We start from the raw sequence: 27,981 nt of genomic DNA on the forward strand, positions 1-27,981 counted from the left end.
TTTCAGAGAGTTTATAGGAAGATCATCTTCCTGATTTTAGCAGGATGAAAGTGTTTTCGATTGTTTTTAAGTGTCAACTTAAAGACACAATGTCCCCTATAACAACTATTTCGTATTCGTCTCCGCTTTACGAAAATGATTAACTCAAATTGCTATAAAAGTCCATTATAAGCCATTATAAACTTATTTTAAATCTTTCATTTTTAAGATGTGGGACAATGGTATCACAATCACCCTTTCTTAAGAACGCGACGTCCTCGTCGCGACCTGATCCTTCGATCCACCAGCGTCGACAATATAGAGGTGGCTCCCGTCATGTAGCACTTAGCCCCGCATAGCACTTATTTCTTGGTGTTCCATGCTGGTGACCGGCTCTGATATCATTCTATCACGTCCCCGAGACCAGGCCCGCGGCTGCGTGACTGCACAATGGTCCCTATAACAACTATTTCGTATTCGTCCTCGCTTTACGAAAATGATTAACCCAAATTGCTATAGAAGTCCATTATAAATCATTATAAACTCATTTTAAATCTTTTATTTTTAAGATGTAGGACAAATGTATCACATTTTAGCTGCATGAAAGTTAGAAGCAAGAATGTGATGTTTTTTTACTTCTGTTTTTTATTGTTTTTAAAATTACAAGTTGACATTTATATTTTTAAAATATTTGTCATATTACATTTATTTTTTAAGTAATGTTTTGCATTTTGATATAATTTGTATTTCCAGAATTTTATTTATACATATTTTGTGTACTTATACAAATTTTTTCATTTTTTATGTTTTATTTTTATTAAGCTTATATGTTTTTTCCAGGATTCATGTTATAAAAAATAAATTAATTTTGATACAACATTCATAACGTAATAATAAGTATGCAAACACGTAGTTGATGATATGAGTATCGAATTTTAGATAATTAAAATAGATCAATTTTATAAGATTTAATGATATGATTGTGATTTAACTAAAAATTAAGTTTAAAAACAATTATTTTTCAAACACTATCTACTTTAACTTCTGACGAACTTCAAAATAATTTCTAGAATAATCACTTTAAAATGTAAAATTCAAATTCGAGAAACTTAGAAAGATCGATATTATATTTTTATACATAATTGGACATAAACATTAATATAGAAAAAAGAATCAGGAAAATGGGGGAACTATCCCCTCCGACCTTTTGTTTTATGAGTTGGATAAAATAGTAAAAATTACTTCTTCTTTTTTTTCAAGTTTTGAATGCGAAGCAGAAACAGAAAAAAACCAGATTCTTTTGGAGGATGGCTCCTTATTTTCAAGTTTTTGTCGAAAAAAGTATATATATATTATAATATAATATGTAAATTTATAAAAATAAAACACACACACACACATATATATATTATAATATAATATGTAAATTTATAAAAATAATGTGTTATTTAGCCTCACAGTTGGCACTAGTCAGATTGGTCCAGGCAAGGGGAAGCGGGAGGGTTTGTTTCAACCTATCCGTACAGACACTGCCTGCACGGGCCAATGAACGGCCCGGATCACTCCACATAAGTGATCCGGGCCCACCTCCCTGTAAAAAAAAAAAAAAATTGACTCGAAAAAATCCGAGCCGTTGTATCGACCCCTGCAGACAGTGCCCGCAGGGATAGGATCGACCGAACCGAAGTGGGAGTGCATGTGATGTCAGCATACGAGCTGTCAGACTCACTTCTCTTAATAAAAACATCCCATCCCTTCTACTTCACTTTCCTCTTCCCCGAACACTCCCTTTAGGGAATCGCTGCACGCAAAAACCCTCCTACCCAACTGCCAAAATGGTCTGATTACCCGAATTAGCCGCCGCCAAATCACTTTCCGCCACCTCTTACGGCCGATCCGGTGAACACTTCTATCCATTTCTCTTGTGTGTTCCTTTATTTCTTCCCTTGAGTTTTCAGATCGAGCTGCCGTTCATCTTTTGCTTTGCTGACTCCAATTATATCAACTAAGTTTAGCTAGTCCCCGAGCTGCTGGTCTTCTGTTGTGTTTCAAGTTACTGGATTATTTTTCTTTGTTTGTTGGTTCTTCAATCTGAGTGTATGTTCTTGATTAACCTTGTTTTGTGGTGTACTTCACGTAGGAAAGTTTTAATTTTACTTTTACTTTTTTGATGATGTTTTTTCTGTTTATTCTTGTGAAGCATATTTGATCTAAGTTATGAAGATTTAACTTTATTTATTTTTAAGTCGTTGAATTGATGGAGCGGGTTTCTTTTTTCTAGTTGCTATTTGCTTGTCTGTATCCGATGTAAGTTAATGTTGGTAGCGTACTTGTGTCAGAGCTCATTATCGTTGCAACCTCTTGATTGGATAATCCAGCAAGAGCCAACAGCTGAAAGGCGCATTAATAATAAAATTATAATTATAAAAGAAAAAAAAATGCTAAAATTAGAAAATCGCTGTTTTTTTTATCCAGATATTTTGGAAAACCAAATCAAATTCAGCAACATGGTTTCTTTTTTCCAGTCAAAATCAGTTCTTGCACAAGAAATGACCATGGGTTTTTATTTATTTATTTTCTGGTGCATCGTTTTTTTATTCTAATGGTTTATTTCTGCAGGGTGTGCTGATTGAAGTATCTCTAACTTGGTATGCTTTTTTTTTTTTTTTTTTGTGACATTATCCCTATGTATACCCGCTTAATTATTTCTCGCTCCTGTGGGGGCTATCATTATTACTTTCGTTCGCTAGATGTCACTTTTTCCTCGTCAATTTTCTCCGTGTTCTTTCAATACACACGGCGTTTTGTATGGATTGTCTTCTTTCTCGCACCTTTGGCTCCACACATTCATGACTTAACGGAAAAGGATTTCCATTTCTGAATCTCCTGTGTTCCTTATACCGACATATCTTATATGTTATATGCTCTTTACACCAACATATTCCCATAAAAAACAATCATCTTCTGAGAAATTTGAGGTTGCTTTCTTTTTCTGTTTTTGTGGTGACCTGATGATTGACTTTATTTTATTCCAGGATTTCTATGTCATGGAAGACAACATATCAGTTGCCACACTAGTGGACTCCACCGCCTCTAAGATACAACAACTTCAGAAAGCATTTGCTGAACTTGAAAGCCACCGTGCCATCACTCTCAACTTGAAATGGAAACAGCTTGAAGAGCATTTTAGTGGGCTTCAGAAGTCCTTGAAAAGACGATTCAATGAACTAGAAGAACAAGAAAAGGACTTTGAAACCAAAATAGTTGAATCAAGAGAGATGTTGGAGACGCGTAAAGCAGCTATTGTGGCTAAGGAGCAAGATTCTCTTGAAAGGCTTCAAGAAAAGCGAGATGCCGCTGTCTTGGCTATTTTGACTGCAATGGAGAATCCGGGAAAGCCATTTTCTTTGGATTCAGGTACCACATGTAGACAGAACCTAGCCGAAGAACCTGTCATGGAGAAAAGAATGCCTGATCGCATTGTTGTAGATAGTGAATATACTAGGGTGAAAAAGCCTTTTGAAAATATGCCTGTAGAGGTGAAGTCTTATCCAGAGTTGGTGAGTTTTTGCCAACAGATGAACTCAGAAGGACTACACAAATTTATATCGGACAACCGCAAAAATCTTGCTACGTTAAGGGAGGAAATTCCTATGGCATTGAGGGCTGCAGCTGACCCTGCTTCCCTGGTTCTGGACTCGCTGAAAGGTTTCTATGGCATGGAAACTCCAAAGTCAGATGCTCGGAAAGATTCAAATCTCTTAGGACTTCGCAGGACCTGTATCATGCTGATGGAATGCCTTAGCAGTTTATTTGTAAATCTTGATGTTCACTCTGTATCTGGCATTCTCTCAGAAAATGTGAAGGAACGAGCAAGAGTGATTGCTGAAGATTGGAAACCCAAGTTAGATAATCTCGATGTTGATGCCAACAATGGAAATTCATTAGAGGCGCATGCATTTCTGCAGCTTCTGGCTACTTTTGGTATTAATTCAGATTTTGATGATGAAATCTTGACCAAACTAATTCCCATGGTTTCTCGTCGTCGACAGACAGCTGAATTATGCCGTTTCCTTGGGTTGTCAGATAAAATGCCAGGTTGGTAACTGCAAACACTTGAAATTTTAAACATTTTCTTATGTCTAAATTGTCCAAACCCCATACTATGTGTGCAGTATTTGATTCGTAAGAGGGGTTGGTAAACAGTGCCTTATTTTTTCATTCTTTACCACTATTCTTTTCAGGTGCAATGCATACTTAGTTGCTTAATAAACCAATAACTTTTATCAGTCATTTTGACCTAAGGATGATGAAATTTAGCGCCAGATTTTTTTGAATTTACCATAGTAAAAGATAGAATTTTATGTAGTTATTTTGCAAGCATTTCAGTTGCTTTTCTGACCAAGCGTGGTGTGACAAAGATTTAGCTCTCCTTTGATCATTTTTAAATTTTCATGCTACATTTTTAACTTTTGGTCCCATGTTTAATTTGTAAAATAAAATAAGCTCATTCTAGGGAAGACCTTATCATTTATTCCGATCCAAAACAGAACAAAATGACCCCAGACTTACAAATTGGCCATCTAGAAATCAAACTAGGTTTTTTGTCAGCTTCACTTCTTTCTGTTTTCAATGCTCTCTATCACCGATTGCTTTGCACACAATTCATTTGAGAAGGTCAGCTGTCAAACTTGCAATTTGGTGGATAGGAGGAGAGTGCTAATCTTTTGCCATGCCTTTTCTTGATTAAGGTTTAGGTTAAATTAAATATGAAAAGAAGATTTTCTTATTCCAATATCCACTAGAAGTGAGATGGTCCATTCATCCATTCACGGATCTAAATTGCGTGTTTATTTTTTTTTCTTTTTTAAAGTTTTGCTTAGTACTGTATCTTTTACAAATTATGAAGATTTTATGGACTTCACTTTTTGTTGCATGTTATCAGGCGTGATTAATGTGCTGATGAAGAATGGAAGGCAGATCGATGCTGTCAATTTAGCTTTTGCTTTTGAGCTTACCAATCAGTTTTCACCAATTTCATTACTGAAATCCTACTTGTCTGATGTGAAGAAAGTGTCAGCAGCTGCCAAACCTGGAAATATGTCTTCTACACAGGTCTGTTTCCTCTGGTCGTGTCAATTGTGATTTCGTTAATTGATATGATCTTTGGTTAAAGAACAGAGATGAGCCAGAAAAATGAATTTGGTGGGGGGCGAAAATGAATTTTTTTTTAAATTAATCATAAAAAATATAAATGTAAATAAAGTAATTGACATGCACACACAAGATGATAACCATTATTATATTTGCAATTTTTTTAATGAAAAATATCATGAAATCAATCTAAGTTGAATAAAAAATCATCGAATTGTGAAATAAAAAGCAACTTATAATTATTTGGAAAGTAAAATCAAGAAGTTATCAACCACATGGATTCCATTTTATTGTTCATTGAATGGATTTTATTAGATAAATTTGTCCTATAGATGAGGAAAGGTTTTGGAGTTGATGGGGTCAATTGAACACCCATAAACACGGTGGTAGCTCCACCCCAGGTAAAGAGTTCTATAACTTTCTACTGCAAGTATCCTGGTGAATCTAAAAATTGTTTTATTGCAGACTGATGCAAACGAGAAAGAGCTTGCTGCACTTGAAGCTGTGATCAAGTGCATTGAAGATCACAAGCTTGAGGAGCAATTCCCTGTGGGTCCACTTCAGAAACAAGTTCTTGAAATCGAGAAAGCAAAGGCTGACAAGAAAAGAGCTACAGAAGTTGCGAAACCACAACCCAAAAGACCTCGTGCCAATGCTGGTGGATATGCACCACGAGTCGCTAATGGTGCTGCTGACAACAAGAACTTCTATGGGAGAATGACTGATAGGTATGGACCCCCATACATCTATGAAAGGCCATATGCTTACCCTGGACCAAACGATCACCATGTTCCGACATTTCTTGGTACGGCCAGTTATAACTTCTCTCATAACCATGTAAACTTCTTTGGCAACACGTACCAGTATCAACCTGCTTATCTGCACTAATTAACAGAGATGCTGACAGTCTGATAATGATCTGTTAACTTTTAGTGTTGTCCCGGTTTACATTCCGTTCGAATTCAGTTATCCTAAAAAAACGAAACTTTATCCTCCTTAATTTCTAGTCTGTTTGTAGAAGCTGATATTACGATCCTCTAATTAGATATGCTCTGTTCTAGTGTTCACAATGCTGCGCTATTATTTTGTTTTATTTTCTGTCGTTTTTTTGACTTAGATGTGAAGAGATATGTCCATGCATTGTTCTTAATGTTTCTTTTTGTGCTTTCATTAGCTCGTGCAACCGGCTTAGGACCCAAGAAATTTCTCGATGGTAAGTTAGATTGGGCAGTAAAATTTTCTACCTATTTTGAATGTTTTAGAAAAAAACGAACAGTTTTTGCAAAATTTCAAGGCGTGTTTGAATATCTTCTGAATAGAAGTCTAATCTTTTTGCTCGTTCTTGTACAAGATGGAAATTTGTTTATAATTATCCGTTTGTTTGTGGCAACCTATATTTTAAACTTTGGACGATTCCACCTTTAAATTTCTGAATGTTTGGCATTTTGAACCATCCGTAAGATTTTTAACATGGTACTTAAAAGCTTGCAATGTGCGAAAACGCCTTACTTAAATGCCACAAACTGTCAAACATTCTCAAATTCGCACTATCAAATTATAATATTTTTCACTGTTTTTTATTTTATTCTCTTTAGTTTTCTGTTCAATATATTTATTATTTAACATTGTTAATTACTTGTTGAACTATTCTATATATATATTTAAAAATAATCCAGTCCAAAATCAATCAGCCATGGCATTGTACCAGCTGAGTCCATGTCAATCAAGTTCATTTAAAAAATTCAGCCAAGTAAAAATGACTTTTGCCTATTGGTTTTTTGCGCTCATCACCCTCCACTAGGGATGTAAGTCGAGTCGAGCGAGCCGAACTCTTGAATGTTTGAGTTTGACTCGTTTATAATCGAGTCGAGCTTCGAGCTTTATTTAACGAATATATGCATGACTCACGAGCTTATTCAAGCCTTTATCGAGCTTAAACAAGCTTAATAAATATGAATTATACATTTAAATTTTCATTAAATTAATTAAAAATAAATTATATATTTAAAGAAAAATATATTATTCTTGTTAAAATTTGTAAATTTATTATAATAAATAAATTTAATACTGTAAATTTATTATCATAAATAATATGCAAAATCAATAAATCAAATATCAAAACTATTATTTTTTCATCTAAAAGATTACTCATAAACTTAGCAACGAACATGTTCACAAGCTAACGAGCCGAATACTGTAAAGCTTGAGTTTGATTTGTTTATCTTAACGAGCCTCAGTTAAACAAGCTCAAACGAGCTTTTATCGAATCGAGCTTCGAATAACTCACAAACGGTTTGGTTCATTTACATCCCTATTCTCCACTAGGCTCATCCTCATTTCTTTGTCCCGAAAGAAAAAACGAGGAGTATTTATTTAATCCTTTAATTTATATCAAATCTATGGTTAAAGTTGTGGAACCATCAACCACTGTAGAAGACCCACAGATTTGAAAATAAATAAAAATAAAAATGGCAAGGATGGCCCAGTAAGTTTAAAGATTTTAGGGAGTATTGCCCAGTGATCAATCACTTGTGGTCTAATGGCTGCTGGAATGGATCTACCCAACATTCATCTTCCCCAACAGCTTTCTTCCACCTATTCTTGAACTTATTTAATTCTTGAACCTGCAAATATCAATTTTGCATACTCTTCAGCCCGAAAAATGATTCTTCAAACATTCCATAAAATAATCAAAATCCACATATAGAGCGGAGATAGAACTCGATTTCGTTATTTTTCTAAGCTGGGATTTGCGAAGCAGTAACTCTCTACTTGTTTTAAGTCCTTCATACGATGCTAATTGCAAAGTCTTTCATCACTTCAACTGGCATTAGCATATTCATTCAAAATATACTCTGCTAGTTAAGGTGGCTCATTGAGGATCACAACTGATGCGTGAGTTCCGATCGTCTGTATCCTAAATATTGCTTATGAATTCTTAGGGTACCTGCTTGACTGCTGAACCTCTGAGGGCAGGAAGCCCTCGGTGAACCACGTATTCAGCATCAACGATTCCAATATTTGTTGTCTTGTTTCCCTGTAAGGAAAATATGTTGTACCGAAATTTCAAGAACTATGTATGGTGCGGAAAATTGCTGCGTTTTGCTGAAATAGGAACCTGTGCACAGTGTCCAAGCTGAGAGTTCAACCCCAGTGCAAGAGTCATATCATTCTGCTGACAATAATGTGAACAAAAAGGATTGAACCTATGTTACAGTGTGTGAAAAAATTTCAATGGGAGATTAACCAGACGTTAATAAATCGACGTCCAACAATTTAAAAGCGTAGTTCGACTGCTGCACCGCACCTGAATCATGTACCATGCACAACGCCATGATGTTCTTGAGAAAACCAGAGCCATCTTCTCCATAAACCTGCATCATGTTCGAAATTTATCATGTCAGCTAAATGATAACTCGAAACTAAGGATTCTTGATGTAGCATGACGTTGTTCCCTTTCTTAGTTCATGAACTCTGGTTCCTCTACCTTACTCAACAATATAAAAAACTTGAGTAAATTTTCTGAAGAACACGTTAAGCAAGTACCCGTGAACTTCAGAATTAACTTTCTCAGCTGTTAGTTTGTAATGCACGTGAGACTTGGCAGGAATTATTGCCGGTTGCGAAATATGAAGCCCTTCTTCTTTAATAATTAATAGATATCTGCGTCGCCACCAAGAAAGTACATTTTTAATATTAATCGACATGAGTTAGATTTTTTCCAATGTTCCACACCAAATATAATCTCTTAAAATCTTAAACAGATGACCAAAAAATCATATATCGTAGTGCAGCATGAACAGGCAACGAGCCAATAAATACATGTAACCACACATATTAAATATTCACCTCTGAGCGTCAAAATTTTCAACCCCAAGATCCTCATCCCAGAGGAAAATGTAGTCGTAGTGTGCAACAACATCCGGATGTAGGAACCTCTTGGCAAACCACCTAACCCGAAAAATAAAAATAAAAAAGGGGAAAAAACAACACATGAGTGCCATGCAGATGGTATTTTACATCTACATGCCGGCCACTTATCTAAAATACTAGCCAGATTTTCAGAAACAATTTGTGTAGGAGAGGATATAGTACTTCATATTGTTTAACTTTTCGCTGATGCACACGGGACATGACAAAAAAACAACGATTGCATAACAAATAGTATGAACTGGTAGTGAAGAAATGGTACCACTTGGTTTGATTGATGGCTGAAACATGTATGGCACCCTTGCTCCATTCTAAATCTTTCCAACCATCCAAATTCCCATCGTAATGAAAGAGCATCAACGCAAAGTCAGTTAACTCAAACTGCAAATTGCAGATCCGATAAACTAATTGTTGAAGCCACGGCAAGAAACACGCACAAATACTCCATGATATGTAGTGTTTCTTACCTTTTTAACAATTTCATTTACATTTTTCTTCTGCTTTATTCCAACGGTAACAGCAAGCAAATTCGTGGGGGATTTGGACTTCTATATCACACATACGTTAGGAAAAGATTTCTGAATACTATCAAATCCTTGTTATTTTGTTCAATGTGCATCTCTAAAACAGATTAGCCGTATTACAATAATACCAATACCTTCTTCTTCGGAGGTCCCCTAAGTGGTAGCATCTCCAGATCAGTTGTTTTTGAAATTATGCCTCTAGGCAACGTTCCGGTCCCATCAGGCCTGCATCGATTCTACACCGAGTAAAACAATGTAAACGATACCAGAGTAGAACTTATACATGCTGATAGGTAGTGATTTTGCAAAGATCCCCTATTAAGACCGATACATTCTTGTGGTAACATGACTGATAACTTTCGATTTTGTTTTTGCACAAACCTCACATATATTGAATCTTGTGGCCTTTACAGCATAAATATGACATCCCAAGAACTTCTGCAAAGAAAATATCCCGGTCACTTTCCAATACATAAATGACAATTCCACTCGGCTCATTCTAAAGATAATCAACCACCAACCATAACAGAGTTACTGATTTTTCTGCCAGATTGGAAAACAAACAAACACTAATACATGCAGGACAGACGTAATGCCACTCAAAAAACAGTCTGCATAATACACTCAAATTTCATACCAGTTTTCATTAAAAAAAATGTAATTTATATTGATGAATAACTCGTATTCCCAGGACATATTTTAAGTCGAGGCAGGCCCCAGCAGCTCCACCATAATCCCCAGGTGGATTCGCCAACAAACGGATTTATTCCAGATTAAAGAATGGAAAGTACCTGTTTATAATCCATGACCATAAATGCGCTCCCTATAAAAAAAGCTGCAGAAAGAAGAATTGCAAATGGAAACCAACTCCAAACTGATAAAGATCGCTGCCTTTTGGTTTCCATCATCTGTGCCGACAAACTATCCGAATTCTGCAAAGTAATCGGTCAAACACATGATCATAAAATAAAAGCTATTCCAAATAATTCATCAGATTACAATCAAAGATGTGATGATATTAGTTCAACCCCACAATTAAGGCTAACTTGATCGATATATACACCTCTTACATAAAATCAGTGCATTGGAGAGATTGATTTTTGAAGGGATGCAAAGAAAACTTGCAAAAGATTAAGGAGAATTCTGAATATTAAGAATAAAGTAAGGTGAAACGCATATGGACGTGTATGAGGTCAACGGGGTGGGAAAGAGTAGTGGAATATTTTTGCTTAATAAAGAAAATTAAAAAGTAGAATAAAAATCATGTTATTTTTTAAAACAATTTTATTTTTTTTTTAAAAAAAAAAATCAAAATTTAGCAAATATTGGGCATTAGCCAATTCAGGATTTCCGAACTGCTTTCTGCCCTTCTCCATACTCGCCTCTAGAAACCCAATTCCTCTTTTTTTCTTCCAAGTTAGGGTTTTTTTCCTCCTATCAAAATTTGTATGGATTCTTTGTTGGCGAATTACGCCTCCTCTGATGAAGAAGAACGTGAAGAACATAAGCAGCACTCGAAACCACCATCGGAACCACTTGTATCGAAGTCCGAAGCTGAAGATCAAGATTTCCCCTCAAAGTCTACTTCGAGACCTGGTGGGATTTTCAGTTATCTCCCACCCACCAAATCATCTCTTTTCAATTCATTGCCCCCTCCCAAATCCCAATCATTCCCTAACTCCAAGCCCGAAACGAATTACGTGCAGCAAAATGAACAAATTGATGATCAGGTTCTCGAAAATTCAAAGCCGAAGGTATCGTCTTTATCGCTGTTCTCGTCTCTGCCTCTTCCCAAGTCATCGACTTCCGCTTCTTCTTCTACTACCTCCAAAAAGGTTGTTCAATTTAGGCCTCCACCAATGATAAACCCGTTGTCTTCTGGCCTTAATGATGAGGATGAGGATGAGGATGAAGAGGATAGACAAAGGAAAAGGTCGAGAGAATCATTATCTACCTCCTCTGCAATGTCATTTTTATCTAATATGCCCGCACCTAAGAACTCGGCCACTTTGGGCGCTTTGCCTTCTGCTTTGGGTTCTGGCAGGAGATGCATAATTGAATCTGAAGCTCGAGATTCTACTGAGAGTGTGACTGGAAGTGGTAAGGTTGTAGGTTCAAATGTCGGCCTTGTCAATGGTCAGTCGGATGAGATAAATCATGATAATTCTAGTTGGGGTTTAGGAAGTAAAAGCACAGCAAATTATAGTGGAATCGAACCTTTCCATGGTGAAAATGTTGCTTCAGCCGGCCTTTTGAATTCCAACTTGGGATCCTCTGAGGTTGAATCTGACGAGTTGAATTATGGTTATTCTGGGATTTCAGGAAGTGAGAGCTATTATACTCATCATATTGGTGGACAATTTGTTAGTGTTGGTCCTGAGGCTGTTGATTATTCGTGCTGGAACGAGGATCATACGGATTACCCGAATTATGCTGCGGACAATCCACAGGATGAGAATCATGGGGCTGATGCTTCAATTATGACTGCATTTCCTGAGGCATCTGGAGGGATGGAGAATGCACTTAATGTTTCTAGAAGGAGGGGTAGGAGAGATGCTCCACAAGATATATTTGAGGTGAAGCAGGACGAGTTGATGAAAAATCGGCCAAGGGAAGACCAAACCAAAATGACTGGGATTGCATTTGGCCCTTCATACCAGGTACTTTTCTCATCAAGACTTGAAATTTATCATTTCTGATTTAATCTCATAGAAACTTTGGTGAGACATTTAGCACACCATAGGTAAGTTATTATTAAGATTTAGGAGGGGAAATAGACTAGACTTAAGATACGATGTTGTGAATAAACAGACTTTTCAACTGATATGTCAATATTAATAATATCAAATGTTTTTTGAATATTAATCACCAGATTTGGAATAGAATTGTTTGGAATTCCCTGCGAACTCCTGATATTAGAAAGCAATAGATTGCACCATATATTTAATTTTAATTGTGTTGGGCTATGTATTTAATTTTATTTTGGTACAACTTAAATGAAATTATCTTTGTTAGAATATTTTCATGACTTTTTGCAATGTTAATCCACGATTTGGTATGGAATTGCTTAGTCTTCCCTACAAAGTCCTGATGCTAGGAAAACATTAAATTGCACCTTGAATTTAAATTTATTTTCGTGCAACTTCCAGTGAATCAAAATGAAATTATTTTAGTGTAAAAAAATGAATTTGTTCTTGCAACAATCTTCATTTAGTGTTTCGGTAAAATAGAATAAAATAAATAAAGAACATACATAAAATCTCCATGAAAATCTGTACAAGGAGATAGGAATTACCCTATTTAACTAGTTTTAGGAATATTAATCTATTGAAGGCTATATTGTAGAATGTTTAACAAACAAGGCTATTTTAAAAATAGCTTTTGAGATGGGTTAGAATGATTAATTTCTCGAAAACTTATGGGCCACACTCATCATCCCCAGTATATAGAGATTAGGGAATAATGTTTTCTAATTATGATGCAATCTGTCAAGATATTAATCTTGAAAATATCTTACAAGCCGTTGAAACATTAAGGAAACCCCAATTGTTCACTATATCTGTACAGTATTCTGATAAAAACCATGAGACAGAATGATTCCTGAAAAACTAGTGTTACTGCAGCATACTGACTATTGTTGGCCTTGGTTCCTTCCATTTGCAATCAACCAATGTGTTTTATCCCATATATTGTCTTGGCTTGTAAGCATGAAACATCATTTTGCTCTGTAATTTCCCCTAATTTGTTCGTTCTCGTTTACTTCATCTCCAATAAAACATCTTTGTACTTGAATAAACTGTTTTGGGCAAATATGGTGCTTTATCCTATGCAGGCAACTACCACGACTTCTGTTACTGAATAATTTCGCATGTTATTTGTATTTGAATGGCGATGTTATGCATCATTCAAAACTTGTATGAAACAGTCGCTGAAGGAAATTTCGAGTTCATTTTATAGGGCCGTATCATAACATTCAGCTATCAGTTGACTTTCTTTAAGTGATGTAAATCATAATCGTTCCGTTAGCATCTTATGTATCTACCATATGCCTTCTTGAAGCCCACATCAACCAAGGGAAAGCCTTCAAAGTTGCAGAAGAGGAAGCACCAGATTGGGTCATTGCTTTTTGACATGAAACAAAAAGAGATGGAGTTGGCCGAACGACGCTCTAAAGGATATGCTACTAAAGCTCAAACACAAGCGAAATACGGTTGGTGAGATGCTGGTTTGTTCGTTTTTATGTTGTGATGATAACATAACACCGTAAGCCACTTTTCTCTTGCAAGATTCTCTCCTTCACATTGTATTAGATTCAACCCAATAGCAGTGTTGGAACACTGTTGTATTGTATGATCATGTCCTACATTTCCAGTTTCCACAACGGGAACAGGTACAAATGGTTGGCAATTTATACGTAGATAACGGTATAAAAGTTTTAGGCCATTTTTGGATTCACTTCCAGGAGGTATTTTCCTTCTCAGGAAACAAAATTAATGATTACAATTTGCATCTGTTCTTCTTTTCTATCCAACAATATATATATCCGACAATTATTACTTTTAATTCAAATTTTTTCTTTTCCAACGAAATACTATGTTGCATATATATATATTATATTTATTTATAACATGATCTCATCTCAGACTTTAAAAATGTCATATATATCATTACAAAATTTAGATGTGTAGATGATATTATATATTATCTAAAAAAGTGGATAAATGAAACTGTTTGTAGATAAAATAATAAATACAAAAAATGCCGTTAAGCGGCAGCACATGTTAATGCTTTGCTGGGCTACGTTGCAAATAAATCATGAGTAGGTCTCTTGTGAGATAGTTTCACGAATTTTTATCTATGAGACTGGGTTAATTTTACTCATATTCACAATAAAAAGTAATATTTTTAGTATAAAAAGTAATATATTTTCATTGATGAACCAAATACGATATCTGTCTCACAAAATAAAACCCATGAAATCGTCTTCACATAAATTTTTGTCATAAATCAATAATGGAATACTTGAGTCTGGTTTGATATTGTGTTGAAAAGAAAATCTTATTCGTAGAACCCATAAAAAAACAAAATACGATATTTTGTTTTTTTAGTATATGATGATTAACTATAAAGTATATAATATTAAGAAAATGTAACGTAATAAAGCACGATAAATGAAGTATACGGTATATAATAAACTTTTCTTTTTTTATCGATAAAGTATATAACATTAAGAAAACTAAAATGCAATATATCTCAATATGATTCAAAAAGGAAATATTTGATAAGGTCTGTAAATGATTTCTTTTATCATTAGTTATTATTTTCAGAAATAAAAAAGCAAAAAGTCAATTTTAGTGTGATAGGTATTGATGAGTGATATTTTAGTCTTATATTTTTTTATTGAATCAATTATGATTATGTAATTATGTTTAGTATGTTTTTCAAAATTATATAATTAGATGACTAATATCATTGTCAAATCTTTATAATTATATTGCTAAAAATATGCACACTTCATTTATAAAAATTTAACAATGATGTCGGACCATAATTGATTCAACAAAAAATATATAACACCAAAAATATCAAAACCTATCCCAAGGGAGTGTCTCAGTTGGTGAGTAAGTGAACGATTGGTCAATAATCTTGAGTTTGATTCCTTTTATTGTCATTTTATTGGACGAGTTTGTTTATTCTATTATGTTATTTCTTGCAAGTTATTGTGTTATACGAGGGTTTGCACTTCATACATCAAAAAATAATAACTACGAATTTTATATCATAAAAAAATTTCACAACTTAGAAGAATTGATATTTTTCAATAAAAAAAATATATAGCCAATGATCTGGAATTTTTTATACTTTTGAACAATGATCTGGATGTTGTTTCTTTTTTGTTTTTTTTTTTCTAAAAAAAAAGATGATCTGGATGTTTCGGATAACTAAAAAAAAAAAAGAGAATTTGAAAGTGTGACAGGATAAGAGAAAATAGTAAATCTTGGATTTACACGTGTAACATTATGAAATTGCATGTACCGAAACTGGGGAGTTTTGCTTCCGAACTTCTCTGGTCAACTTAGATAGAGAGAGTCGCACGAAATCCCACAAAAATATACGGATTTGTTAAAAGTGCTCACTTTCAGATTTTGATCTTTTATTTATTTATATATATACAGCAATATATGTGTTTTTTGATTGATTATACATCCATCGTATTTCTTGATTTCTCTGCAAAAAAAAATGGGTCTACTCTTTGAGATACACGATCGACACTCCAAATCCGGCCACGTTAATCGGTACGGCCTACCTATCTACCATGCATGTTCGTCTTTTTATTTTGTTTCACCTCCCACAATATATTGTGATTTTAGCTATAAACTTGTGGGATTATATATATATGGTTTTTGTTTGTGGGATAAAAGTAATCGATTTGACCGAAGTTTTAGTGATTTTCTTTTTCTTTCTTTCAAGAGGAACAACAATTACATTAGCCAGCCCTTTTTGGAAGTATAATTTCTTTTATTGTTCGACTTGAAACTTCTTTAAAAAAAACTATAAATTGTTCATCTCATCTGGAATAAGTAGTACTTCAGAATAGCTAGAATAATCAAATCTAAAATTAATTGAATCTTTTGGGAATTCTTGAATTCGTATGGTTCAAATATATATATATCACACTTTGATTGTGATGAGGGAGGGTCGGAGCTGTGTTGCGAATATTTTTGATAAAAAGTGTCTATTTCCACACGCAGTTCGAACAAGGCGGTGGAATCTGTGCTGTACGAGAAAGAAAAACTGGACAAGAAACCAATATCAAAGAGGCTATGCATATGCTCCGACACTAGTCATGCCGGCTCATTCAAGTGCCGCCTGCATCGAATATCCCAACGGCCAGCCACCACTGTTAACTGAGACCATGTTTCCGAGTTGTAAATACATTTAATTAATTTGCGAATCCTGTTAATATCTTTAAAGAAACCTTGGATTCAAGTCCATAAAATTTCTGAGAACTTGTTCATGAAATCAATATGATGTATGTATATATCGCGGCTGTTTCTGCCGATTCTCCTTGCTATGAATTGATTCCACAGCTCAATGTGATTTTATGTTCAAAAGTGCTTAATCTAATTTATAAAAATCATGTTATTAAACCGACAAGGTACAAGGTACAAAACACAAGCAAGATATACAAAGAGTTTGCTTCCAAATCAAGTGGCTCATTCGTCAAGTCAACATAGAGGAAACAAGTGAGGCCGCATCATTGGCAAATACCAACGGTAGACCTCCATCAACTGCCCATTTCTCATGATTTGAGTCAATATCTTCTTCAACATTCGAAAAGGCAGAGTAGCCATGATCACACCTCGTCTCAACATTGAACGTGACCCTACAGAGAACCATCGCCGCCTGCTCCCTAGACGAATTATCCCGTCTTTCCGCCGCCTCTTCCGTCTACTGCTGCGGCACCACCCTATCACCACGGCGGAGTTGGGCAGTAGGGAGATGCTAAATGCTCTCGCAAACATGATTATCACCTGGTTAGACTTCAATCCAGAGGGGAATTTTTTTCTTTAATTTGTTTCTAAGTGGTTGTAGTATATAAATAGTGTATGAGAGATGGTGGAGCATGTTAATAATGAAGGTAATTATGAAGATAATTAGAGCAATAATTATGTTTTATTAATATAATTGTGACACGATCTCACATATATTTCTTCGTGAGAAGACAAGTCAACTCTGACCATATTTACAATAAAAATTAATACTTTTGACATAAAAATAATATTTTTATCATTTTTTACTCAAATAAAATATCAGTCTCACAAAATTAACACATACGACAGTCTCACAAATTTTTTTGTGCATAATTTTTTAAATTATAAGATTATTCTCTCTTTTTTATCTTTAGAAGTGTTAATGTCATGATTAGAGCATGTAGGCTAGCCTAATTTTTATATTATTACTACCATTACTTATCCCTCCACTTTTCGGCTCTTCGATATTGGGCCACTCTCCTTGATTATTCTCCTCATGCTGCATCGAATCTTCTATATTTTTACAGTAAATTTGTTGATTTAAAGAATTTTAAAATACAGTTTTATTAAAAAAATTATATATTTTTGAAAAGTTGGTATCGTAAAGGTTTAAAATAATCCATATTGATGCTGTTAAAGTAAATTTTTTTTTATTGAAAATTGAAATGATATTATATAGTAAGTTGGAATAGTAATTATATATTTTGAGAAATATATATTGTTAGGTTTATAAATTAATTATTGGAGAGAACCCCTAATTAACTCCGAAGAGCCTACTTTTATACACTCTTTTATGGAACCAAAAGGCCGAAGTAGGTGTTAAAATTTAATAGGCAAAAACTTAAGTGAGACGGTCTCACGGGTCGTATTTTGTGAGACGGATCTCTTATTTTGGTCATCCATGAAAAAATATTATTTTTATTGTGAATATCGGTAGAGTTGACTTGTCTCACAGATAAAGATTCATGAGACCGTCTCACAAGAGACAAATCTATTTTAATATTAAACACATAAATATTTTTTCATACCCGATTAGGATGAAAGTATAACCTTATAATTTTTCCCTTTTTTATATGAAAATAATCGAGTATCTTACATTCTTGAATAGGAAAAAGAAATGCACACTTTGTTCGAATCAAGAATTAACCGGATTTAATTAATCTTGTACTTCTTTTTGGATGAAGTATAAACATATTGAAAATTTTGGCATTGTAGGATTTTGAATAAATACTCGAGATTTTAAGAACGCCTAAATCCTCAATGAATTTTTTATGACGTGAGAACATGTCGTCACTACTTTTCGGTGCAAACTGGGCAAAACCCGGACAAACACAATATCTTGTAAATCACGTTGGACAATGTCCGTATGATGAGTTCGCTTGAGGAAGTGTCGGTAGAGATAATCGAACTTGACAATTGGTTAAATGTTCATCTACTTTATCAACTTGGATATCTTTTAAATTTTTGCATGCATGAGAAGTATCTTTGTTTACGCCTTGCACATAACCAGGCTGTAAAGAGCACCCATCAGAACTTGGGCTCGACCCGGAATATTCTATTCCAAGGATGGAATGACGAGAAATGGTTCTTCCAAAAGGAGCAAACCCGACTAAAATTATGTACCAAAACATACCAAAAGACATGCGAATGAAATGCAATTTAAATTTTAACGGGAGCCACGAATCCACTTTGGACCAAGAATCCATTATGCTGAATCCACTATGTTGGGTGCAATAATTGTCCCTGCTTGGTAGAGCGATCGAATCCTTGTGCTTGAGCTGGCTGTGCGGTTTAAAAGATTTGAGTTGCACCATTACTAATAGCTATAGCTTTTGGTAAAGCGGTAAGCACTCGATCCTACAATTGGTATCAGAGCCAAGATCACGGGTTCAATTCTCATTGATCGCAAGGAGTGCAATTATTGGGAGGGAGATTGCTGGGTGTAATAATTGTGCCTACTTGGTTAGAGCGATCGAATCGTGGTGCTTGAGCTGCTGTGCGGTTTAAAAGATTTGAGTTGCATCATTACCACTAGCTATAACTTTTGGTAAAACAGGTAGACACTCGGTCCTATACACGAATTTCGTTTATTTGATCGATTAAGAGTGTAGCACATGAAACAATAATATTACAAGCACAAACAACATTATTATACTAAAAAGTGAAATCTTTAGTAAAACATCATTCGTTCTTCCATCGCTACCACTTGCAAAAAATTTCTTAGTTTCAAGATACACTAAATCGATTACGCTATTATTGCAATTGAATTTTTTTATACATAAAGATTTCATTTTTGCACAAATATTTATAATATATAAATACTTGAAATATCATGTATTGAAAACTAAGCCAACCTAATAACTGAATAAATATGGAGCATAGCTGAACTTCGATTAGTCCACTGACAAAATATTTAATTTTTCGAGTTTTGAGCTAAAAAGTTTGACTTTGAAAAATGATAAGACGTTGAACTTGATCTAATCCATTTGGATAGAAAAATGAATAATATTAATAATTTAGACATATTATTATTTTTAGACTTCTAATGACTGCTCAGTTCAGGGCATAGACATGAGAAAAGTAAAGATAGATTATGCATGGCGGAGAATTCGAAAACCTTGTACACTTAAAGTAACGTCGTTACATTTTATTCAAAAAGCAGCACTAAAACGAGTACGAAAAGATACCAAAAAGGCATAAAGATCGAGTAGATAATCAATGATCAAGGCTTATAAACCTTGAAAGATTCATACTTGGCAGCGTTACCGACCAAGGATCCCTGTGAATCGAGTGGAAAGAAAAACGGGTAGAGTTCGTATCGGACGTAGCAGCTCCCATACAAAACTCGGCATCCTTTCTTGTCCTTGCAGTAAGTGGTGAAGCCGTTCCCGATCGCGATAGCAAGGCACTGAGCGCAGTTTATGGGCGACAGATCTCTTGTGCATTGAACCAATGCGTAAAGCGTCTCGAAATTAGAGATTGCCGTCTCCGCTTTCCCGAGTCCTTTGCTTCCAGGCAGCTTCACTGCTTTTGACTCGATCTGATCCACCAAAGCTCCGAGTTTCTTGTTGAAAACATCGGGATCCGTCACATTTGCCACGTTCCAAAAGAAGACGCCGTAGGAAGTGTCGACTTGTCCGAAGAATTCGACCGTGTTGTACTTCAAGAAACAATAGTCATACCAAATCCTCACGTCCGCCTGGTTCGGACACAGTTTCCGGCTTTGTTTCCCGGCGTCTTGGATGCAAGCCGAGCAATCGGAGCCGCTCACGTCGCTTCTGCATTGCGCCAGGCCGTAGATTTGATTATCCCCGTGCCCATAAGAAGTCGCCAAGAATCCGTTTTTGATCGCGCCTTGTACTAATCTAGGTAGCAAGGAGTCGATGTTTCTTGACAATTGGGTGTTGTTATCTGTTTTGGTATCATCATTGCAGAAATAAGATAAAGGGTCTGCAGATTCAGCAGTGGAAATATAGAGGAAGAGTATTGTAAGAAGAAAATTGAGAATTTGATTCATTATTATGATGAGAATAAGACAATAAACTTCATTGGTGGGTTGCTTTTTTAATGGCCAAATTATTGCATCAAGTGGGGGAGGGTTCAGTAGCGGTGTTTTTTGACTTAGTGGTTTGCACTTAGACTTTTCTTTTTGGGTTGAAAATACAGACACTGTTCTGGATATTTTTGAATAAATGAATATCGGAGAGTTATTGAACAGAAAAGGGCGTGAGAGTTGTAGAAAATAGTTAAATGAAATCTTTCTTATAAACTCCAAGTTTGAATAGAGGTTTGGGCTCCAAGGGGATACCAGAAGTTTTTAGAAGGGGGAAGACGCTAATAGGCTGTGTCTCGGTGAAACACACACGCGCTCGTCTCGTCTCGGGTCGGTGCGGTGCGGTCTTTGACAAGTATTAATCTTTTTGGATCAAATTTATTTGGTAAATAAATTTTTTCAGTCACTAGAGCCGCAAATTGATGCACTTGGACAGAGGTACGCGCACGGGTGCGCCACGTCCCGCGCGGATGCGTGCATGTTGCTGACTTTCGAAGCCCTCGGCTAGAACAGGACGCACGGCCGCGCGCGCCTTGCTGTGCGCGCAGCGCACTGAGACAGTGCCTTGCGCGCGGCCGCGCGTGTTGTCGCGTGGCTGCGCACGCAGCGCTGGTTCAGAAAAACATGCGCGTCCCTTGGCAATCTTGCATCTGTTCTTGGCTGCTTTTGCCCCAAACAATGTATCCATTGACTAAAGATGTGACTCTTCAACACATCCGGTCTGGAAAGACGTGACTCTTCATCGCATCCGGTGATCATTTATAAATAGTCCCCCCATCCATCATTCAAGGGTTCGAAAATTTCATGCCATATTGCTGCATTTTCTTTCTTTCTCTCATTTACATACTTGAAAGTTCAAACATATTGTTGTTCGCTGCGTTCAAGAGTTTGTAGTGCTGCATTCTCTTGATTGAAGTCGTTGTATCTTGGAGACGATTGTTTGCAACGTATAGCACTTTGATACGGGCAATTTCATCTTGCGGACGAAGGAAATTCCTTGCCTCGACTTGCTCTTTTTGCTGCTATTTTGTTCGTGATTCAAGACCCGAATTTCAGAACAGAAGAAGAACTTGAAATAACAGATATAACAGTTAACACTATCACATATTAAAACTTTTGATAAAACGACTAGTGTTTGATGATTTTTAGGCTAACATTTTAAGATGTTTTGATTGTCATAATTAATAAAAATACTCTTTATTAAGGACATGATTCAAATTTATCTAATTATTTATTGAATTTAGAAGCTTCGTGGTTGAGTTAATTTTAATAAACATAAGCTGGTTTTGTTCATGTTCCAATATGTTCTTAAACGTGTTTCGAGCTCAAAATATATGTCCTAATTGATTTATCAGTTTATGTTTGTAGGATTTTTTTTTTTTCCGGAACTCGTGCTTGTGTAGGTATGTCGCTCTTTTGCATTTCAAAATATCAAATAGCGTCGTTTTTTCTCTTTATTTGTTTTTTTTTTTAAGAACAATTGTTATTTTTTATATCTTTCTAATATGGGATGGATTCACAATTAATTAATTTATTAATAAATTGTAAAGAAATTATTATTTGATCAAATATGCACGAGTTGAATCATTTAATGTATAGACATCAGGCGACAATTGAGAGGAGCCGAGATAGTACCTCCTTTGATTATATATTTTTTAAAAAAATAAAGTTAATATATAATAGTTCTGATACCATGATGTAATTACCACAGAAATCTCTTCGCCAACCTTAAGTGTGGGTTCGTAAATACCCACGTAAAAACAAAAAATTCTATTTTTCCAACATATATATATATAATTTTGATAGGTCATTAACTCATTGTGTTCACATCCGTGGACACCAATAAGTTATCACTCATCTATTAAATTAAATGTATAATTTGGTGACAACACTGTGTCAACCAATAAAGTGACACTTACCTATTAATTATACAATTTTGATATATTTAATAACATCCGATGGATAAGTAAGACTTCAATGATAAACACAAATATGAACACGATTGATGGACATAAAAAAAACTATATATATATATATGTGTGTATATATATATATATGACCTCTTTAACTAAGATTCTGAATTTTCTTTCACCCTTAAATTTCATGAATACAGTGGTGCACACCCTCTACAATGTTCTCGAAGACAAAGTCCATGAATCAACCACTCGTGGATTTGTCAAAGCTCTTTCTCTTAGGCACCTATACACAATAAAAGAGAGATTCAAACGTAGGCATCTCATCCTAATTTAATGATGCTGAGCATGTCGTTGAACTTTGAATACTTCGTCTGTGATATAATCTCGAGTTTCAAACCAGAGATGTAAACAATTTGGTAGTTTCGCGAGCTTTTCGAACCATCTCAAAAAATATTTGATTTATTTTGCTTGATAATTTAAGATCCGTTCGCGAACTTTAATATTTTACTGATAATATAATTATATTAATTAAATAAATTTCAAGTGTTTCGAATATTTATTTTCGATTAATAGTTCACTAATATGTTCGATTCTTTCGAATCGAATTCGACCCAAGAAGTTTAAAATTTTTGAGCTTCGAATCGAGGTCGAATAGAACTATTTTGAACAATTCGAATAGAACTAATTTGAACCGAATTCGACCGATTCAGTTCGTTTATATTTCAACAGTACCCCCACAACCGTAGATTAGCATGAAAATTTCACGAAACCAGTGAAAAGTCATAAAATGAGTTATTACAAGGTATTAAATAATGATATCGGCAGCTATCTGTTATAACAAAAACATAAATAAATAATGGAAATTTAAACATGCAATCCGAATTTTCTAAATCCAGAAGGTAAAGCGAATGCCGAACTGTGTTTCATACCTAGTCCTTTGGACACGTGTACGAATTGAGCAGATGGACCACAAAAGGTTAAAGTCTACGAGAAAATCTCATGCATACAATGGAACCACGCTTGGTTAATTTGTCCACTAAGAAGAGATAACTCAAAAGTGGTGGTTTTCGACGAAACCAACCCACTACATAAAAAGTTCTGATTCGAATTCATACCTCAAAAAAGTGTCCTTTATATGAGAAATCATATCTAAATATTATAACAAAACAAATCAGAGTTTTCATGGTACCTAATAACGGCCAATCAAAATGAAGTCGTCGTCATCGAGGATCTGAACATCTTTCTCTCCTATAAAATTCTCCCTCCCAAGTTCCTTTACTATGTTTACAAACTCGGCCCTCTTTTCAAACTGGAGGGGTACATAAGGTAAGCGAAAAACAGGCCTCACGACCCCAAGCTGAGCAAGAGCCGTGTTTAAGCCAATAGGATTTGGCTCGTGAAAAAGCCACTCAATTAGAGGGAGAAGTTTGGAATTCAAAGTTGGATTCTTTCCTTCAAAGATGAGTTCTTTCATTAGGCCAGGAATTAAGTTACTGGTGACAGAAATTACTCCAGCAGCTCCATGATCCCACCTCGAATCATGGCATTGATCATCATTCCCACTCCACACGACAATGCCAGTATTTGTATACAACTCAATCCTATCGTTTCCGACGCATTCCTTGACACCAGCTAAGTTGGGGTTCTGTGCCATTGAATGGATTACGTGTGGTGGAATATCTTGGCCGGTTCGTGATGGCACATTGTATATAATTGTTGGGCCCATGTGAAGCACGCCATTGAAATGAGAAATCATACCTTCTATGGAGGTTTTACCATAATAAGGATTAATATGAAGGGCGGCATGCATTCCAACAGCAAAGCCTTGTTCAGTGGCATGAATTGCCTCTCGTGTTGAGTTGCTTCCAGTGTTGCCAATAATTTTGATGGATCCACCAAAACAGTTCACTGTGTGACCAATGAGCATAATATGTTCGTCCCAGCTCATCAACTGGCCTTCTCCGGTGGTGCCCCCAACAATTACCCCTTCAACTCCATCCTCCATTTGCATGTTTACTAATGTATCATAGGCCTCTAGATCGAATCTGCCATCGGGAAGATAGGGGGTTTTGATGGCCGTTATCAATCTAAGCGATTTTATATCATCAACATTAGTCCTGCCAGAAAAAGGAATTCACATTTCAGGCTTACGACTTTGTTTTGACATGATAATAACAGTTATTTTATTTTAATGTAATGTGAGCTACATATTCAATCAATGTATATTCCCGCCATCCAACTAATGATGCAAATAAATATTGCACATTGCGAACTATCCTTTGAAATGAAGGTGGAAAGGGTCTAAATTTACAAATTTTCTTCAATCAATAACTCGCCTTTAATTCTAAGGAATCATTAACAGCAATATATAAAAATGACAATACAGGAGAGAACCTTGTATTACATTTCCAAGAACTCACAAGATTATTCTAGCTATTAACAGTACAGAGTCAGATTTTATCTTGAAAACTATGGGAGAGACTGCATCCTGCTACAAAAAAATAAAATCAGTTTGTATCCGTTGGAGACCATTCTAGCTATTAACAGCCTAGCATCCGATTTTATCTTGAAGACCATGGAAGAGATTGCACACTGCTACGAGAAAATAAAATCAGCTTGTGTTCTATTCTGTTGGATATAAAATGGACACTAAAGATCGCTTGTAAGAAGAAATAATTACCTATTTTTAACTTCATAACTGCGCATTGGCAGATGAACATTTGGAATTAGCTCTGCTATGGGAGACCTCCATTTTGGCATCTGTCCTGCATGATTTCATTAATAGTACAAATTGGCTTCATCATTATGTAGGAGGCACAGGTTATAGAAAGAAGTAAAATCAACCATAAACACTCAATTGATACAACCAAGTTGAGTCTGAGGCGATAGATTCACATCAATCATATCAGCATAAATATTTCTGTGTCAAAGAGATCAAGAGAAAAAAGGGTAAAGGAAGAGTGGAGGATAACCTTTTATATATCTTTTCATTCAAATAACAAAATCAAAATTATAGTGCAGAATGTACGACGATTGCCCGATAATACAAACCAGATTTGAGACAGTCGAATTCGATCTAACCCTTACTTTCATAGTATGCAATTCATCAATCAAGGAGAAAGACTCATTTTCCTGTCGCTAGCAAGTTATTGATAAACAATCACCAAGGTATGAAAGTTTGTTCCTTCAAATATCATTAGGTATAAAGACTCAAAGTTGTAGGAAACATGTCTCATCTATTTTCATCTTAGGTGATTCAAGAGGGAACCAAATTTTTGAATATTGGCTGAGTCAGAAATAACAACAATGCAAAGGCAGCGTTGAAGGAGCCAAATAGTAGTAGGGAAAAGAATAAAACATTACAGCCAGATGTTAGAAGCTGATTCCCAAAAGTATTTCTCGTCTCGACTTTATATTTGTGTAGTGTACTCATTCTTAGCACAAATTTTCGCATTCAATATAGAATCATTAGTGTAAGGAATTCGAAGCAACAAAAACAGAGAACAAAAAATGTGAAAATTTATGCACTTTTCAAACGCTTAAAGATATTTTTTTTAATAATGTAGTCATTTCACCACATACATAAAAAAGAAGCCAGATAAAATGCGTCCAATTTGGGGAAAATAGATTATAAATATATCACACACATGTGAAGACAAGCCAAAAATATGAATGAACACAAGAAACAGACGGATCCCAACAGCAACCGACATCGAAATAACGCTAGGATTACTTGAATTTCATATTTTAATAGACACAAACATCAAATGAACATAACCACCATTTTTTCTTGGCGTAAATCAATGATCTAGCGAACCAAAATTATAACAGATAACAAAACTACTGTTGAGCATCTCTCAAAGTGTGCTTTAATAGAGGCATAAAGACAATACCTGGATGAGTAGCTTTCAGAGACCAGCATCCAATAGCCGATGTCATTGGCAGAAACAAGTAATCAATTGAGAAAGGTAGGTAGGGAAATTGGCAAGAATACGATCCACTAAACTTGATTTTTCAGCAATGTCGGTACTACGTAGGCCTGACGTTGGATTGCCACTACAATTTCTGAATTCCAAGATAGACGACTCTTGTTTCTCTCTCAGATCACCACGCCTGGAATTGAAGACTTGGAGAAGATGGTGATGAAATGTGGGGGTTGGTGGCGGTGACCGTGGCGGAGGCGGAATCGGGCGGAGGTGGAGATGCGGCGTGTGAGTCTTAGGGTGTTCAGTGGAATAAAGGAAAGCCGCTCACATGAGTCGCACGTCGAGAATGCTCGAGGGTATATGGCTAAATGACACTCCTGCCCTTTACTACCATGTCGTTTCGACAAAATTTTAAAATATATCTTTATCATTATCCATAAAAATAATGACAATAATAAATTATATATTTAATGCTAATCATTAATTATAATATTTCAGAAAATTAATTAGTTTGAAAAATATACACACAGAAACAATCACGTGCGTGAAATATTTATAATAAGGATAAAATTCATTTTTGTATATTAAATATTAATAAATTGATAAATTAATATATTAACTATTGATAATAGGCTTTAATTAATATAAAAACTATTTATAAATTCATAAATGTGTATATTAGATATTGTAAATAGCTTAGCTGGTACATGATTAAGCTAAAAAGTTAATTTTATTATTAATTTAAATTGTTTTTAAGTTCAATTACTACTAATAAATTCAATTAGGTACACGCTTTTATTTTCAGGGTCATTTAATTTATTTATATTTATTTAAAAATTATATTATGATAAATAATTATCGAGTAAAATATACAACTATATTTTGTTTCATATCGATAAAAATATAATAAATAAATATTTGTCACTTGAACATGGAGAAGGTATATGTTTTTGGAAGAATAAATAAAAAAATTTATCGTTCTAGTTTTTCAAAATCTGATATTAATTTGTTAGAATTAGAAAAAATGTTCGGCATTAAAAAATTATAGGTCATTAAAAGATAAATCTTTTTGAAAATCTATAATTTGTTTACTGATCTAAATTTTAGTTGCATATAATTACAGTATTGTAATATAGATAGAGATTAAAATATCATTTGTCATATATTTATAAATATTTTGAAAATTGTGAAATATATTATATTTGGGTATATGATTTATCAATGATACTATTTGTGTTAATTAATATTTTTTCCATTTTTATACGAATAATAGGATAATTATTTATTATAATATAATTTTTAAATAAACGTAAATTTATTTTTACAATTTTAATCAATAAAATAACATTTTGAAAATATAATTTGTATTTTTTTGAATTTAATAACAATAATTTTACTTGAAATAAATTTAATTCAAATGTAAAATTGACATTTTAGTTAGATCATATATTAATAAAATCATTT

General features: G+C 34.7%; 6 protein-coding genes across 15 annotated transcripts; 2 read left to right on the forward strand and 4 right to left on the reverse strand.

Moving 5' to 3' along the window:
• The first annotated feature begins 1,662 nt into the window (after positions 1 to 1,662).
• LOC142553348 (FRIGIDA-like protein 3) lies at positions 1,663 to 6,226 on the forward strand. Of its 6 annotated transcripts, none has more exons than XM_075663540.1 (5): positions 1,687 to 1,903; positions 2,599 to 2,627; positions 3,015 to 4,077; positions 4,925 to 5,094; positions 5,599 to 6,226. In XM_075663540.1, exons 3-5 carry the CDS (start codon positions 3,027 to 3,029, stop codon positions 6,019 to 6,021), a joined length of 1,644 nt encoding a protein of 547 aa, XP_075519655.1. In that variant the 5' UTR covers positions 1,687 to 1,903; positions 2,599 to 2,627; positions 3,015 to 3,026; the 3' UTR covers positions 6,022 to 6,226. The 6 variants fall into 6 exon arrangements, with proteins under 6 accessions (XP_075519653.1, XP_075519655.1, XP_075519656.1 ...); XM_075663539.1 differs by having other exon boundaries at positions 1,688 to 1,878; XM_075663542.1 differs by lacking the exon at positions 1,687 to 1,903 and adding an exon at positions 1,952 to 2,076.
• Positions 6,227 to 7,483: 1,257 nt separating this feature from the next.
• On the reverse strand, positions 7,484 to 10,814 carry LOC142553350 (uncharacterized). Of its 4 annotated transcripts, none has more exons than XM_075663550.1 (12): positions 10,658 to 10,814; positions 10,379 to 10,519; positions 9,969 to 10,025; positions 9,722 to 9,812; positions 9,531 to 9,611; positions 9,326 to 9,444; positions 8,983 to 9,084; positions 8,680 to 8,796; positions 8,441 to 8,507; positions 8,252 to 8,308; positions 8,081 to 8,170; positions 7,484 to 7,757 (listed from the first exon to the last, which is right to left on the reverse strand). In XM_075663550.1, exons 4-12 carry the CDS (start codon positions 9,752 to 9,754, stop codon positions 7,659 to 7,661), a joined length of 765 nt encoding a protein of 254 aa, XP_075519665.1. In that variant the 5' UTR covers positions 9,755 to 9,812; positions 9,969 to 10,025; positions 10,379 to 10,519; positions 10,658 to 10,814; the 3' UTR covers positions 7,484 to 7,658. The 4 variants fall into 4 exon arrangements, with proteins under 4 accessions (XP_075519665.1, XP_075519661.1, XP_075519663.1 ...); XM_075663546.1 differs by having other exon boundaries at positions 9,722 to 9,823; XM_075663548.1 differs by having other exon boundaries at positions 9,722 to 9,823; positions 10,651 to 10,814.
• A 96-nt stretch (positions 10,815 to 10,910) lies between these two features.
• LOC142553349 (uncharacterized) lies at positions 10,911 to 14,098 on the forward strand. Of its 2 annotated transcripts, none has more exons than XM_075663545.1 (2): positions 10,911 to 12,247; positions 13,420 to 14,098. In XM_075663545.1, exons 1-2 carry the CDS (start codon positions 11,036 to 11,038, stop codon positions 13,447 to 13,449), a joined length of 1,242 nt encoding a protein of 413 aa, XP_075519660.1. In that variant the 5' UTR covers positions 10,911 to 11,035; the 3' UTR covers positions 13,450 to 14,098. The 2 variants fall into 2 exon arrangements, with proteins under 2 accessions (XP_075519660.1, XP_075519659.1); XM_075663544.1 differs by having other exon boundaries at positions 10,913 to 12,247; positions 13,647 to 14,098.
• Positions 14,099 to 16,322: 2,224 nt separating this feature from the next.
• LOC142554469 (uncharacterized) lies at positions 16,323 to 17,234 on the reverse strand. The gene has a single exon (XM_075665137.1). The coding sequence runs from the start codon at positions 17,111 to 17,113 to the stop codon at positions 16,817 to 16,819; it is 297 nt and encodes a 98-aa protein (XP_075521252.1). The 5' UTR covers positions 17,114 to 17,234; the 3' UTR covers positions 16,323 to 16,816.
• A 2,460-nt stretch (positions 17,235 to 19,694) lies between these two features.
• Positions 19,695 to 20,735, reverse strand: LOC142553352 (cysteine-rich repeat secretory protein 55-like). The gene has a single exon (XM_075663552.1). The coding sequence runs from the start codon at positions 20,637 to 20,639 to the stop codon at positions 19,845 to 19,847; it is 795 nt and encodes a 264-aa protein (XP_075519667.1). The 5' UTR covers positions 20,640 to 20,735; the 3' UTR covers positions 19,695 to 19,844.
• Positions 20,736 to 23,543: 2,808 nt separating this feature from the next.
• Positions 23,544 to 26,869, reverse strand: LOC142553351 (4-hydroxy-tetrahydrodipicolinate synthase, chloroplastic-like). Its single transcript, XM_075663551.1, has 3 exons — positions 26,485 to 26,869; positions 25,272 to 25,356; positions 23,544 to 24,708 (listed from the first exon to the last, which is right to left on the reverse strand). The coding sequence occupies exons 1-3, from the start codon at positions 26,528 to 26,530 to the stop codon at positions 23,781 to 23,783; spliced, it is 1,059 nt and encodes a 352-aa protein (XP_075519666.1). The 5' UTR covers positions 26,531 to 26,869; the 3' UTR covers positions 23,544 to 23,780.
• Positions 26,870 to 27,981: the final 1,112 nt, after the last annotated feature.

This window comes from Primulina tabacum, chromosome 8 (genome assembly GCF_025594145.1).
Source record: "Primulina tabacum isolate GXHZ01 chromosome 8, ASM2559414v2, whole genome shotgun sequence".
In the NCBI taxonomy this organism is placed as follows: Eukaryota; Viridiplantae; Streptophyta; class Magnoliopsida; order Lamiales; family Gesneriaceae; genus Primulina; species Primulina tabacum.